The following is a 13407-nucleotide window of genomic DNA, read 5'->3' as shown; positions in this document are numbered from 1 at the left end:
CCCATCTGTCTGGGTACGGTGGATAAGAAAGGGTTAAATACTCCGTCCTTGTTCCCAGAATAATCGGCCGCTGCCATTTTTCCATGGTTCCAAAGGCAAAAATATCCCTGTTTCTGGGTCTCTGACTGAAAAAAGAGCTTATTGGCAATGGCCTTCTGTTTTTATAAAAGAAACTTACCCCTCAATTGCCCCTAGCATTGCCCCCCGTGCTGCTTCCCTGCCCAGCAGCAATGTCCCAGCACCGGGAGGGGGCAATTCATATTCACCCCCTTGGCTTGGGAATGGGATGTTGGGCAAGAAGCTGCCCGGAGAGTGGCTATTGGCTGAATGCAATCGGAACAGCCCGGGTCTCAGTCTTTGGCTCCTCCCCCTGTTCTGCTATTGGGCCCCTCGGCCTCGTCTGGGCTCTCTGCCCCTAAACCCCTTTATCTTAACCTTGGAGCTCCAGATACTGTAGGACAAATATATATATAATGTATAGAAATAAGGGTGTAAGCAGGCCGGGAGTGGCGGGAGTGGGAGTTGCGGGAGTGGGAGTTGCGGGAGTGGGAGTTGTGGGGCCGGGAGTTGCGGGAGTGGGAGTTGTGGGAGTTGTGGGGCCGGGAGTTGCGGGAGTGGGAGTTGCGGGAGTGGGAGTTGTGGGGCCGGGAGTTGCGGGAGTGGGAGTTGCGGGAGTGGGAGTTGTGGGGCCGGGAGTTGCGGGAGTGGGAGTTGCGGGAGTGGGAGTTGTGGGGCCGGGAGTTGCGGGAGTGGGAGTTGTGGGGCCGGGAGTTGCGGGAGTGGGAGTTGTGGGGCCGGGAGTTGCGGGAGTGGGAGTTGCGGGCAGCGCCATACGAGGGCCCGAGGTTGGTGGTTGGGGAGACCGCCTCATACATATGCAAATAAACACAAGGAATTCTGGGAACTAATCCCAAAGAGCGCCAAGGATGGGATTTTCTTTGAGCTCTTCAAGACTGGTTTATTGTTTTCTGAGAATTTCTGCTCTGCCTTTCCTTGGCCTTCTCTCACCAGTTTGGCGCCAGTTTGCCCCTCCAGTTCCCATGCCTTGGCCTACTGGCGCCAGTTTGCCCCTCCAGTTCCCATGCCTTGGCCTACTGGCGCCAGTTTGCCCCTCCAGTTCCCATGCCTTGGCCTACTGGCGCCAGTTTGCCCCTCCAGTTCCCATGCCTTGGCCTACTGGCGCCAGTTTGCCCCTCCAGTTCCCATGCCTTGGCCTACTGGCGCCAGTTTGACTGGGGAACAGTTGTCCCGGGCTCGGTGGGTTTTTGTTGGTGAGGGGGTCCCGGCCGGGCTGTATTTGCATTAGCTGGGCCCCCCTGCTCTCTTTTTACCTGCAAAGCTCTCTGTCCCACTAGTTATCCTATCAAAGTGTTAGTCCCAGTATAGCCGTGTAGGGATTGGATAGGCTGGGAGGTGAAGTTTGAACCTCCCCCCACCCCAGCCAATCCCCACACAGCTCTACCAGGACTTAAACTTTGATAGGATAACTAGTGGCACGGCCCAGTGGGTAGATGGAGAGACCTGTGGGCATAGGGGCAGTATGTGTGGCATTATCGGGGGCTCATCAGTGTACTGGTAATTGTTAGTGACAGGAAGTGCTTCATATTCTTTTTTAGAGCCAAACAAATTGAGATATTTCTTAATTAAAACAATGTTGAAACAACTCATGTTGAAAAAGGGGGGTGACTGTTCCTTTAAAGTAACTGTTAGTATGTTACAGAATGGCCTATTCTAAGCAACTTTTCAATTAGTCTTCATTATTTCCTAAAGTTTTTTTTTTTTTATTTATTTGCAGCTTTCAAATGGGGGTCACTGACCCCGGCAGCCAAACCCTATTGCTCTGTGAGGCTCCAGTTTTATTGTTATTGTTACTTTTTATTCCTTATCTTTCTATTCAGCCCCTCCCCTATTCATATACCAGTCTCTCATTCAAACCACTCCCTGGTTGCTAAGGAAATATTGACCCTAGCAACCAGATACCTGCTGAAACTCCAAACTGCAGAGCTGCTGAACAAAAAGTGAAATAACTAAAAAACTACCAATAAAAAATGAAGACCAACTGCAAATTGTCTCAGATTATCACTCTGTACATTCCCTTTAAAGAACATTTTGCTAAAACCTCAGAAACAAAAGGATAAACAATCTATAAAATTGAATAAATCTTTAATAAATAAAATATATAAATATAATAAACATTCAATTAAAAGTGCCGCTTTCCATTCAGACTATGGGGATAAAATGCCATTTCCAATATTGGGGGGCTGGCTCTTAGCACCGAGCCAATCCGGCGCTGTCCGGCCCAACCATTCGCTCACACACAGAATCAAACACAAATACAGAACAAATATAAAAGACAATGAAAGAGAAGAGATCCGGGCACGGCCAGAGCTAAAATATACCCCACGCTGCCCTGTTGCCCCCCGAGCCCCCCCACACAGGGCTCAGACATGCAGACAATATAAAGGCACAAATCACCTGACAGGTATGGGGGGTGTGTCGGGGGGCGGAGTTACAAGGACAAAACAGACAATAATAAAAGTCACATTGATACTCTGACCCCCAGCATTCGATATTAAGGATAATATCACGTTCATCTTACAGTAGCCATACTCTTCAACAATTATATATTATATATTTATATATTATACAATTACATATTTTTTTGACCCAATATAATATAAAACCAAAAGACACATTTTTTTTAGGACCCAATAATTGATTTCTTTTTAGCGGAAAGAAAAGAAGGGGTTGGACTACAAATGGGTGCGAGACTGTGGCCATAGGGGGGAATGGTGGAAGATCTGGGGGGGGATAAATGATAAAGGAAATGGTTAATATATATTAAGTGCAGTTGGGTGCCGAAAGCCCATTGGGTGGCACAAGGTAGGGTACGAAGTGAAAGCACGGCTGCCATTGGCAGGGACTAGGTGGCACAGGGTAGGGTACCATGGAAAGTGAAAGCACGGCTGCCATTGGCAGGGACTAGGTGGCACAGTGTAGGGTACCATGGAAAGTGAAAGCACGGCTGCCATTGGCAGGGACTAGGTGGCACAGGGTAGGGTACCATGGAAAGTGAAAGCACGGCTGCCATTGGCAGGGACTAGGTGGCACAGGGTAGGGTACCATGGAAAGTGAAAGCACGGCTGCCATTGGCAGGGACTAGGTGGCACAGGGTAGGGTACCATGGAAAGTGAAAGCACGGCTGCCATTGGCAGGGACTGGGTGGCACAGGGTAGGGTACCATGGAAAGTGAAAGCACGGCTGCCATTGGCAGGGACTAGGTGGCACAGGGTAGGGTACCATGGAAAGTGAAAGCACGGCTGCCATTGGCAGGGACTGGGTGGCACAGGGTAGGGTACCATGGAAAGTGAAAGCACGGCTGCCATTGGCAGGGACTAGGTGGCACAGGGTATGATGGGAAATGAAAGCACGGCTGCCATTGGTAGGGACTGGGTGGCACAGGGTATGATGGGAAGTGAAAGCACGGCTGCCATTGGTAGGGACTGGGTGGCACAAGGGGGCAGTTTGTGGCGCTGGGAAGGGGAGTACGGGGCAGAGTGGGGTTGTGGCACCCACCGCACAGTAATGTGTATGTTGTACAGTAGTGTGGCGCTGGTTTGGTGCCAATTGGCATTGACTGTGTGGGATCTATTGGGGGGGTAGGGCACTGGGTAAAAGGTGCAGGGTATGTGGGGCAGTGTGGGGCGGGCACCACTGGGGTGCAGTGTCGATGCCCATTGGATGGAAGATAAAGGGTACAGGGATTAGGGTGTCGGTGCCCATTGGCATTGACTGTGTGGGATCTATGGGGGGTAGGGCATTGGGTAGAAGGTGCAGGGTATGTGGGTAAGTGTGGGGCGGGCACCCCTGGGGCGCAGTGTCAGTGCCCATTGGATGGAAGATAAAGGGTACAGGGAATGAGGGTGTCGGTGCCCATTGGCAGGGAATGTGTGTGGGGGGGGGGAACATTCTCTAGCAGCTCAGTGCACTCTACATTGGGCTGAATAGGATATAGAGGGTGTCACTCACACTCACCCAGTGCTATGGCAGCCATTGCATGGGGCACTGTGTAGGGTATGGGGCAAGGGGGCACATATATCGCTGGGGATACAGGCAGGGAACTCCCCTACATTTCTCAGGTGGGTGAGACTAAACGTGTCGGCAGTGCTGGGGTTAAACAGACTGTGGTAAGTGCTCAGCTTGAGCCTGAGGGGGTTAAAGAAACCATTGGGGGTGAGGGTGCCGCTGGGCTCAGATCCAGTACTGCTTGCTGCACATCATGGGGCGCTGGTGGCTGCGGTGCAGATCCCTCCGGAGCCGGTTGCGGCGCATGTAACACGGGTCGTAATAATCCCACTCCATTCCCGAGGTCCAGGACAGGGAGCTGGAGTCGCTGTCAGAGGACAAGATGTGCAGGGAGATACCTGTAGGGGGCGAAACAGCAAACACTTGGGCACCACTGGCAACTACAACTGCCTACTGGCTACCAGAGAGTTCTGCAGTGACCGGCCATGCCAATGGCTACCAGAGAGTTCTACAGTGACCGGCCAAGCCAATGGCTACCAGAGAGTGCTACAGTGACCGGCCATGCCAATGGCTACCAGAGAGTGCTACAGTGACCGGCCATGCCAATGGCTACCAGAGAGTTCTGCAGCGACCGGCCAAGCCAATGGCTACCAGAGAGTTCTGCAGCGACCGGCCAAGCCAATGGCTACCAGAGAGTTCTACAGTGACCGGCCATGCCAATGGCTACCAGAGAGTGCTACAGTGACCGGCCATGCCAATGGCTACCAGAGAGTTCTGCAGCGACCGGCCATGCCAATGGCTACCAGAGAGTTCTACAGTGACCGGCCATGCCAATGGCTACCAGAGAGTTCTACAGTGACCGGCCATGCCAATGGCTACCAGAGAGTGCTACAGTGACCGGCCATGCCAATGGCTACCAGAGAGTTCTACAGTGACCGGCCATGCCAATGGCTACCAGAGAGTTCTACAGTGACCGGCCATGCCAATGGCTACCAGAGAGAGTGCTACAGTGACCGGCCATGCCAATGGCTACCAGAGAGTGCTACAGTGACCGGCCATGCCAATGGCTACCAGAGAGTGCTACAGTGACCGGCCATGCCAATGGCTACCAGAGAGTGCTACAGTGACCGGCCATGCCAATGGCTACCAGAGAGTGCTACAGTGACCGGCCATGCCAATGGCTACCAGAGAGTTCTGCAGCGACCGGCCATGCCAATGGCTACCAGAGAGTGCTACAGTGACCGGCCATGCCAATGGCTACCAGAGAGTTCTACAGTGACGGCCATGCCAATGGCTACCAGAGAGTTCTACAGTGACCGGCCATGCCAATGGCTACCAGAGAGTGCTACAGTGACGGCCATGCCAATGGCTACCAGAGAGTGCTACAGTGACCGGCCATGCCAATGGCTACCAGAGAGTGCTACAGTGACCGGCCATGCCAATGGCTACCAGAGAGTGCTACAGTGACCGGCCATGCCAATGGCTACCAGAGAGTGCTACAGTGACCGGCCATGCCAATGGCTACCAGAGAGTGCTACAGTGACGGCCATGCCAATGGCTACCAGAGAGTGCTACAGTGACCGGCCATGCCAATGGCTACCAGAGAGTGCTACAGTGACCGGCCATGCCAATGGCTACCAGAGAGTGCTACAGTGACCGGCCATGCCAATGGCTACCAGGCACATCAGGCAATAAGAGTTCTGATTGGTCCCTGTACCTTTAAGGGACAACCAGTCATGGGCAGTTTGCCTGGTTACATCGCCAGGAACCTCTCTAGAACCGTTGCCAGGGCAGCAGAGAAAGGGGCGGGGCAGAAGAGGCAGAAAGGGGCGGAACCAGGGGAAATGGAGGAAGATTCAGTCACCAACCTGCACTGACCCCAAAGTCACTGTCCAATCCCGGGCCGGCCAGGCTGCTGCTGGCGTAGAGCGGGTCGGTGGAGTCTTCCCTGGGAATCACACTGGGATGTTCCGAATACTCAGAACCGGCCGGGGTGAAGGGAACCAGCCCTAAGCGGGTCTTTCTCTGGGTGCTCGACGTATGGCAGAACTTTACTTTGGGGGTCACCTGGGAGCAAAATGGAAAAATCAGTCAAATGAAACAGTAAGAAAGGGAGACAGGGCCCCCCCCCCCGATACTAGGACCCCACAGCGGGCAAAATGGGCCCCCAAATATTAACCAATCAAACGCTGGCAGTCATTATTTAGACTGCACTAAACTGAAGTGCTGGGGGGGGGGGGGTTATAGAGCAAATGGGGGGAGAGAAGAGGGAGGATGGGGGGGAGTAAGGCCAAACAGTTGGGGGGGGGAATAGAAAAGGAAAGGAGAGGGGATGAGAGACAGAAGGGGAGAGGGAAAGGGGGTTCGGGGAGTAGAGAGACAGAAGGGAAGGGGGTCGGGGAGTAGAGAGACGGAAGGGAAGGGGGTCGGGGAGTAGAGAGCAGAAGGGAAGGGGGTCGGGGAGTAGAGAGACGGAAGGGAAGGGGTCGGGGAGAGAAGAGGGAAGGGGGTCGGGGAGTAGAGAGACAGAAGGGAAGGGGGTCGGGAGTAGAGAGACAAGGAAGGGGGGAAGGGGGGGTCAGGGAGTAGAGAGACAGAAGGGAAGGGGGTCGGGGAGTAGAGAGACAGAAGGGAAGGGGGTCAGGGAGTAGAGAGACAGAAGGGAAGGGGTCAGGGAGTAGAGAGACAGAAGGGAAAGGGGTCGGGGAGTAGAGAGACAGAAGGGAAGGGGGTCGGGGAGTAGAGAGACAGAAGGGAAGGGGGTCGGGGAGTAGAGAGACAGAAGGGAAGGGGGTCGGGGAGTAGAGAGACAGAAGGGAAGGGGGTCGGGGAGTAGAGAGACGGAAGGGAAGGGGGTCGGGGAGTAGAGAGACAGAAGGGAAGGGGGTCGGGGAGTAGAGAGACAGAAGGGAAGGGGGTCGGGGAGTAGAGAGACAGAAGGGAAGGGGGTCGGGGAGTAGAGAGACAGAAGGGAAGGGGGTCGGGGAGTAGAGAGACGGAAGGGAAGGGGGTCGGGGAGTAGAGAGACAGAAGGGAAGGGGGTCAGGGAGTAGAGAGACGGAAGGGAAGGGGGTCGGGGAGTAGAGAGACAGAAGGGAAGGGGGTCAGGGAGTAGAGAGACAGAAGGGAAGGGGGTCGGGGAGTAGAGAGACAGAAGGGAAGGGGGTCGGGGAGTAGAGAGACAGAAGGGAAGGGGGTCGGGGAGTAGAGAGACAGAAGGGAAGGGGGTCGGGGACTGTCTATGGCATGTTACACTGGGTGTATATAACACCTATAGGCACCGCCGGGTGTTTGAGAGACTCACAAATGCCCCAGGTAATGGGACAATTAATCACAGAGGGGGAGTTGCCAGAAGACAGAATCATAGGGAGAAGATGTGAGTGTGAAAGGGTTAAAGCCGGTAGGTAACAGTGTAGGCACTATATAAATAACATACTCCCCAGGGGGCAATCTGTGTCGCCATTTGGCTTGTCCCATAGGAAACAATGAATCCTATCCCAGGCACAATACAAGCGATGCATCTATGAAGTCCCCCCCAAGAGAAGCCATAAAGTGCCCCGTACTTACCCCTGGGGCAGTCTGTGCTGCCGGAGTATTGGGGGGCACCTCGTTGTGCCGAGTGTCCAGCTCGCAGGAGGACCCCATTTCAGCCTGGGCTTTCGGCCTCTGCCGCTTCTTTACCCGGCCGGGGGCATTCCGGGGCCTCCTGGGGGTACAGTAGGGCAGGGGGGCGGCACAGTGTGGGGAGCAGCAGATCTGCTCGCTGGGGGTACTGCCCCCCTTATAGCAACTCTCTCTGGACTGGGGTCGGTTTAGTCGCCCACAAACCCCCTCCTCCAGGGCCAGTGTGGCCTCAAAGCCTTGGCTAATGGTGTCAGAGCTCAGGCGGCCCCCCCGCAGCACTGGCCCCGGGGTAGGGATATAGGGGGGCTCCAGCCTTGCTGGGCTGTGGGGGTACTGGCCCCGGGGGGCCCCTCTCCGAGCCGGGAGCCGGTGGAACAGCAGGAAGCAATTGAGCAGGAAGAGCAGCAGCACGCAGGGCACCAGCAGGAGGACCAGCAGGGTCAGGGGGGGCTGCACCCCCAAACTCTCCTCCACTGAGGGGGCCGCACTGGCTGCCGGAGCCCCCCCATCCGAGGGCAAATAAGAAGGAATCAAGGTGACCATCGCATGTGCGGGGCAATGGGGCAATTAGGAGGCGGGGGAGGGGTTGTTTAGGGAGAGTGCGAACACTTGGGGGAGTGGAACCTCCGGCAGCTGAGTGTGTGGGGTAAGTACCTGGGGGAGACTCCAACATCATGGGGTTTCTGCCCCAAATGGTCTGTCTGTAGCGCTTGGGCAAGCAGCAAGAACCCCCCATATCGGCCCCTAGCAACACAGAAACCAGTGCAGTCTGCAGCACCGACTGGGGCACTATCAGCCCTGCAGCATGTATACTCCATATCCTCTGGTTTAAAGGGATGGAACCCACCATTGTGCCCAGCCTGAAGGCCAGTTAGGGGGGGATTTGGGGTGAGTGCTTATTTGTGCCCTGGGTACCCCTGGAACTATAGCGGGGTGACTGTTACCCCAATGTTTCTATATATCTGTAACCTTGTTATGGGCTAAGGGGGCCCAGCCTGAAGGCCAGTTAGGGGGGGATTTGGGGTGAGTGCTTATTTGTGCCCTGGGTACCCCTGGAACTATAGCGGGGTGACTGTTACCCCAATGTTTCTATATATCTGTAACCTTGTTATGGGCTAAGGGGGCCCAGCCTGAAGGCCAGTTAGGGGGGATTTGGGGTGAGTGCTTATTTGTGCCCTGGGTACCCCTGGAACTATAGCGGGGTGACTGTTACCCCAATGTTTCTATATATCTGTAACCTTGTTATGGGCTAAGGGGGCCCAGCCTGAAGGCCAGTTAGGGGGGGATTTGGGGTGAGTGCTTATTTGTGCCCTGGGTACCCCTGGAACTATAGCAGGGTGACTGTTACCCCAATGTTTCTATATATCTGTAACCTTGTTATGGGCTAAGGGGGCCCAGCCTGAAGGCCAGTTAGGGGGGGATTTGGGGTGCTTATTTGTGCCCTGGGTACCCCTGGAACTATAGCGGGGTGACTGTTACCCCAATGTTTCTATATATCTGTAACCTTGTTATGGGCTAAGGGGGCCCAGCCTGAAGGCCAGTTAGGGGGGATTTGGGGTGAGTGCTTATTTGTGCCCTGGGTACCCCTGGAACTATAGCGGGGTGACTGTTACCCCAATGTTTCTATATATCTGTAACCTTGTTATGGGCTAAGGGGCCCAGCCTGAAGGCCAGTTAGGGGGGGATTTGGGGTGAGTGCTTATTTGTGCCCTGGGTACCCCTGGAACTATAGCAGGGTGACTGTTACCCCAATGTTTCTATATATCTGTAACCTTGTTATGGGCTAAGGGGGCCCAGCCTGAAGGCCAGTTAGGGGGGGATTTGGGGTGAGTGCTTATTTGTGCCCTGGGTACCCCTGGAACTATAGCAGGGTGACTGTTACCCCAATGTTTCTATATATCTGTAACCTTGTTATGGGCTAAGGGGGCCCAGCCTGAAGGCCAGTTAGGGGGGATTTGGGGTGAGCGCTTATTTGTGCCCTGGGTACCCCTGGAACTATAGCGGGGTGACTGTTACCCCAATGTTTCTATATATCTGTAACCTTGTTATGGGCTAAGGGGGCCCAGCCTGAAGGCCAGTTAGGGGGGGATTTGGGGTGAGTGCTTATTTGTGCCCTGGGTACCCCTGGAACTATAGCGGGGTGACTGTTACCCCAATGTTTCTATATATCTGTAACCTTGTTATGGGCTAAGGGGGCCCAGCCTGAAGGCCAGTTAGGGGGGATTTGGGGTGAGTGCTTATTTGTGCCCTGGGTACCCCTGGAACTATAGCAGGGTGACTGTTACCCCAATGTTTCTATATATCTGTAACCTTGTTATGGGCTAAGGGGGCCCAGCCTGAAGGCCAGTTAGGGGGGATTTGGGGTGAGTGCTTATTTGTGCCCTGGGTACCCCTGGAACTATAGCGGGGTGACTGTTACCCCCAATGTTTCTATATATCTGTAACCTTGTTATGGGCTAAGGGGGCCCAGCCTGAAGGCCAGTTAGGGGGGATTTGGGGTGAGTGCTTATTTGTGCCCTGGGTACCCCTGGAACTATAGCGGGGTGACTGTTACCCCAATGTTTCAGAACTATACTTGACTGATGTGTTAGTTGGCCAATCACTGGCTGCATTCACTGACCCTAACACTTGTCAGGACCAGTCATGGAAGGAAGGTGCAGCCCCAGAAAGAGTCACCGGGTCACAGATATAAATACTCAGTACGGTACTGATCCATTTTGGGTTTTCAGGTTCCTTTGGATCATGTAGAAGCTGGAGGGGAATAATGGAATTATGGGAGGGGAAGGCTGCACTTGTCTGTATGGGAACTCCCAGTACCTACACTTGCCCAGCAGGGGGAGCTCCAGATGTGGGAATAGGGGGCACAGCTGGGTTTGGGGGGTCCCAGTTCAGGGGGGAGAGGGTCGGTGGGAATATAAGGAGACGCGGTGTCACGGCTGCAGGTTCTGCCCTGTTTGTTTTCCCTGCTTGGGGTATTTTGGGGGGTAACTGATCCTCCCAGGGGAGCAATTAGGGGCTGGTTTATTAGGTTACATTTCTGTCCTTCCTAGAAGTGGTGCCCGTCAGTTTCCTGAATTAGAGATCTGCCCTTTGGCACAAAGCATTCGGCTAATTATGGCCCATTATTTCCAGCCCTCCTGGAATATGGGTTCCGGTGAAGCCGGCGGCACATTCTGGATGGTTCCGCCCAGGGACCCCCATTATGTGAGAATGGATATGCAGCCCCCCCGCTGTAATGGATCTGTGGGTCCTGGCTCTGGGCAATGAGGATCTTGGCATCAGGGGCAGCAATAGGCACATTTCTAGCAACTGAATGCCCCCCTGCCCACTTCTGCCCCAGATGGCATCATGTCCCAGTTTGGGGCAAGTACCAACCTGGGGCAAAGCCATGGGCCCACAGCGCCACCAGCTGGTGAGTGTTAGCTCAGAGGAACACGGGGCTTCTAATGGGAATGGGGGGCACAGGCAGTATTGATACAAGGGGTAATGGTTGGGGTACATGCTGTGCTGTGGGGCATCAGAGGTGCTTTTACGGGGGGGGGGGGCTCTCCTTGTTTGCCCCCAGCCATCAGTGCAACAGTAGAGCAGCTTTGCCTCTCTAGGTTAGGGCCACAGTTGGGCAGCGCCGGTACCATCCCGACCCGCACACATTTACTCTCAGCACATTCAGAAACCGCAGCAGGAAGGATGGAATGCTCTGGGCAGATGAATTTCAGATTTGGCCTTTCTCCCCCATGATACCCAGACTGGCACTGCCCATCTCCCCCCATGGTACCCAGACTGGCACTGCCCATCTCCCCCATGATACCCAGACTGGCACTGCCCATCTCCCCCCATGGTACCCAGACTGGCACTGCCCATCTCCCCCCATGGTACCCAGACTGGCACTGCCCATCTCCCCCATGATACCCAGACTGGCACTGCCCATCTCCCCCCATGGTACCCAGACTGGCACTGCCCATCTCCCCCCATGGTACCCAGACTGGCACTGCCCATCTCCCCCATGATACACAGACTGGCACTGCCCATCTCCCCCCATGATACCCAGACTGGCACTGCCCATCTCCCCCATGATACACAGACTGCACTGCCCATCTCCCCCCATGATACCCAGACTGGCACTGCCCATCTCCCCCATGATACCCAGACTGGCACTGCCCATCTCCCCCCCATGATACCCAGACTGGCACTGCCTATCTCCCCATGATACCCAGACTGGCACTGCCCATCTCCCCCATGATACCCAGACTGGCACTGCCCATCTCCCCCATGATACCCAGACTGGCACTGCCCATCTCCCCCCATGATACCCAGAACTGGCACTGCCCATCTCCCCAATGATACCAAGACTGGCACTGCCCATCTCCCCCCATGGTACCCAGACTGGCACTGCCCATCTCCCCCCCATGATACCCAGACTGGCACTGCCCATCTCCCCCCCATGATACCCAGACTGGCACTGCCTATCTCCCCCATGATACCCCAGACTGGCACTGCCCATCTCCCCCATGATACCCAGACTGGCACTGCCCATCTCCCCCATGATACCCAGACTGGCACTGCCCATCTCCCCCCATGATACCCAGACTGGCACTGCCCATCTCCCCAATGATACCAAGACTGGCACTGCCCATCTCCCCCCAGGCTGGATTGATACAGATATAAGGGAAATGCCAGAGTGGAGGCTGCAGAGCTCTAGAGAGCCCCCTGGGTGTGGGCATATAATTGGGCAATGAGTGAGGGGCAGATGGTTAGGGGGGTTATTCCCCTGATGTGGGTAGAAATAACCCTGACGTGGGTAAATGTGGCACTGGGGCAATTCCTGGGACAATAATGACAATTTTACTAAGTGCGACAAACTGCTGTGCCAGGAGATACCCCCAGTATCATGTGCCCGACCCACTTGGGCTGAAAGAGGTGAGGGGGGCAGGAAGGGGTGAGTGGGGGGCAGGAAGGGATGAGGGGGGCAGGAAGGGATGAGGGGGGCAGAAGGGGTGAGTGGGGGCAGGAAGGGGTGAGTGGGGGCAGGAAGGGGTGAGGGGGGGGCAGGAAGGGATGAGGGGGAGGCAGGAAGGGATGAGGGGAGGCAGGAAGGGATGAGGGGGGGCAGGAAGGGGTGAGGGGGGGGCAGGAAGGGGTGGAGGGGGGGGGCAGGAAGGGGTGAGGGGGGGGCAGGAAGGGATGAGGGGGGCAGGAGGGGGTGAGGGGGGGCAGGAGGGGGTGAGTGGGGGCAGGAAGGGGTGAGGGGGGAGGCAGATAGGGATGAGGGGGGGGCAGGAAGGGATGAGGGGGGGCAGGAAGGGATGAGGGGGGGGGCAGGAAGGGATGAGGGGGGGGCAGGAAGGGATGAGGGGGGGGCAGGAAGGGATGAGGGGGGGGGGCAGGAAGGGATGAGGGGGGGGGGCAGGAAGGGATGAGGGGGGGGGCAGGAAGGGATGAGGGGGGGGCAGGAAGGGATGAGGGGGGGGCAGGAAGGGGTGAGTGGGGGCAGGAAGGGATGGGGGGGGCAGGAAGGGATGAGGGGGGCAGGAAGGGATGAGGGGGGCAGCTATTCCTGCCTGTGACTCACCCCTCTATCTTTGGCCCAAAGCCCCGGCCCAGGTGTCAGTGGTGAGAAAGAAACTTGTGACAAGAACTAGGAGTCCCCCCGCCCGACCCAAATACCCTCCCTCGCTTCCAGTAACTGCCACCCTGGGGTAACGGGCAGCTTATTAACCCTAAGGTGCCCAGCGCCCCCCGCATAGAGGGACAGTGATC

The 13407-nt window shown here is 55.7% G+C and overlaps 1 protein-coding gene across 1 annotated transcript; it reads right to left on the bottom strand.

The window, feature by feature from the left end:
• Nucleotides 1–2146: 2146 nt before the first annotated feature.
• LOC116408228 (protein huluwa-like) lies at nt 2147–8424 on the bottom strand. The gene is made up of 3 exons (XM_031894962.1): nt 7594–8424; nt 5895–6093; nt 2147–4424 (listed from the first exon to the last, which is right to left on the bottom strand). Exons 1-3 carry the CDS (start codon nt 8191–8193, stop codon nt 4252–4254), a joined length of 972 nt encoding a protein of 323 aa, XP_031750822.1. The 5' UTR covers nt 8194–8424; the 3' UTR covers nt 2147–4251.
• Between the last annotated feature and the right edge of the window lie 4983 nt (nt 8425–13407).

The sequence above is a fragment of the Xenopus tropicalis genome, chromosome 1, assembly GCF_000004195.4.
Source record: "Xenopus tropicalis strain Nigerian chromosome 1, UCB_Xtro_10.0, whole genome shotgun sequence".
NCBI classification, from domain to species: Eukaryota; Metazoa; Chordata; class Amphibia; order Anura; family Pipidae; genus Xenopus; species Xenopus tropicalis.
This window is presented reverse-complemented; position numbering and strand designations above follow the sequence as displayed.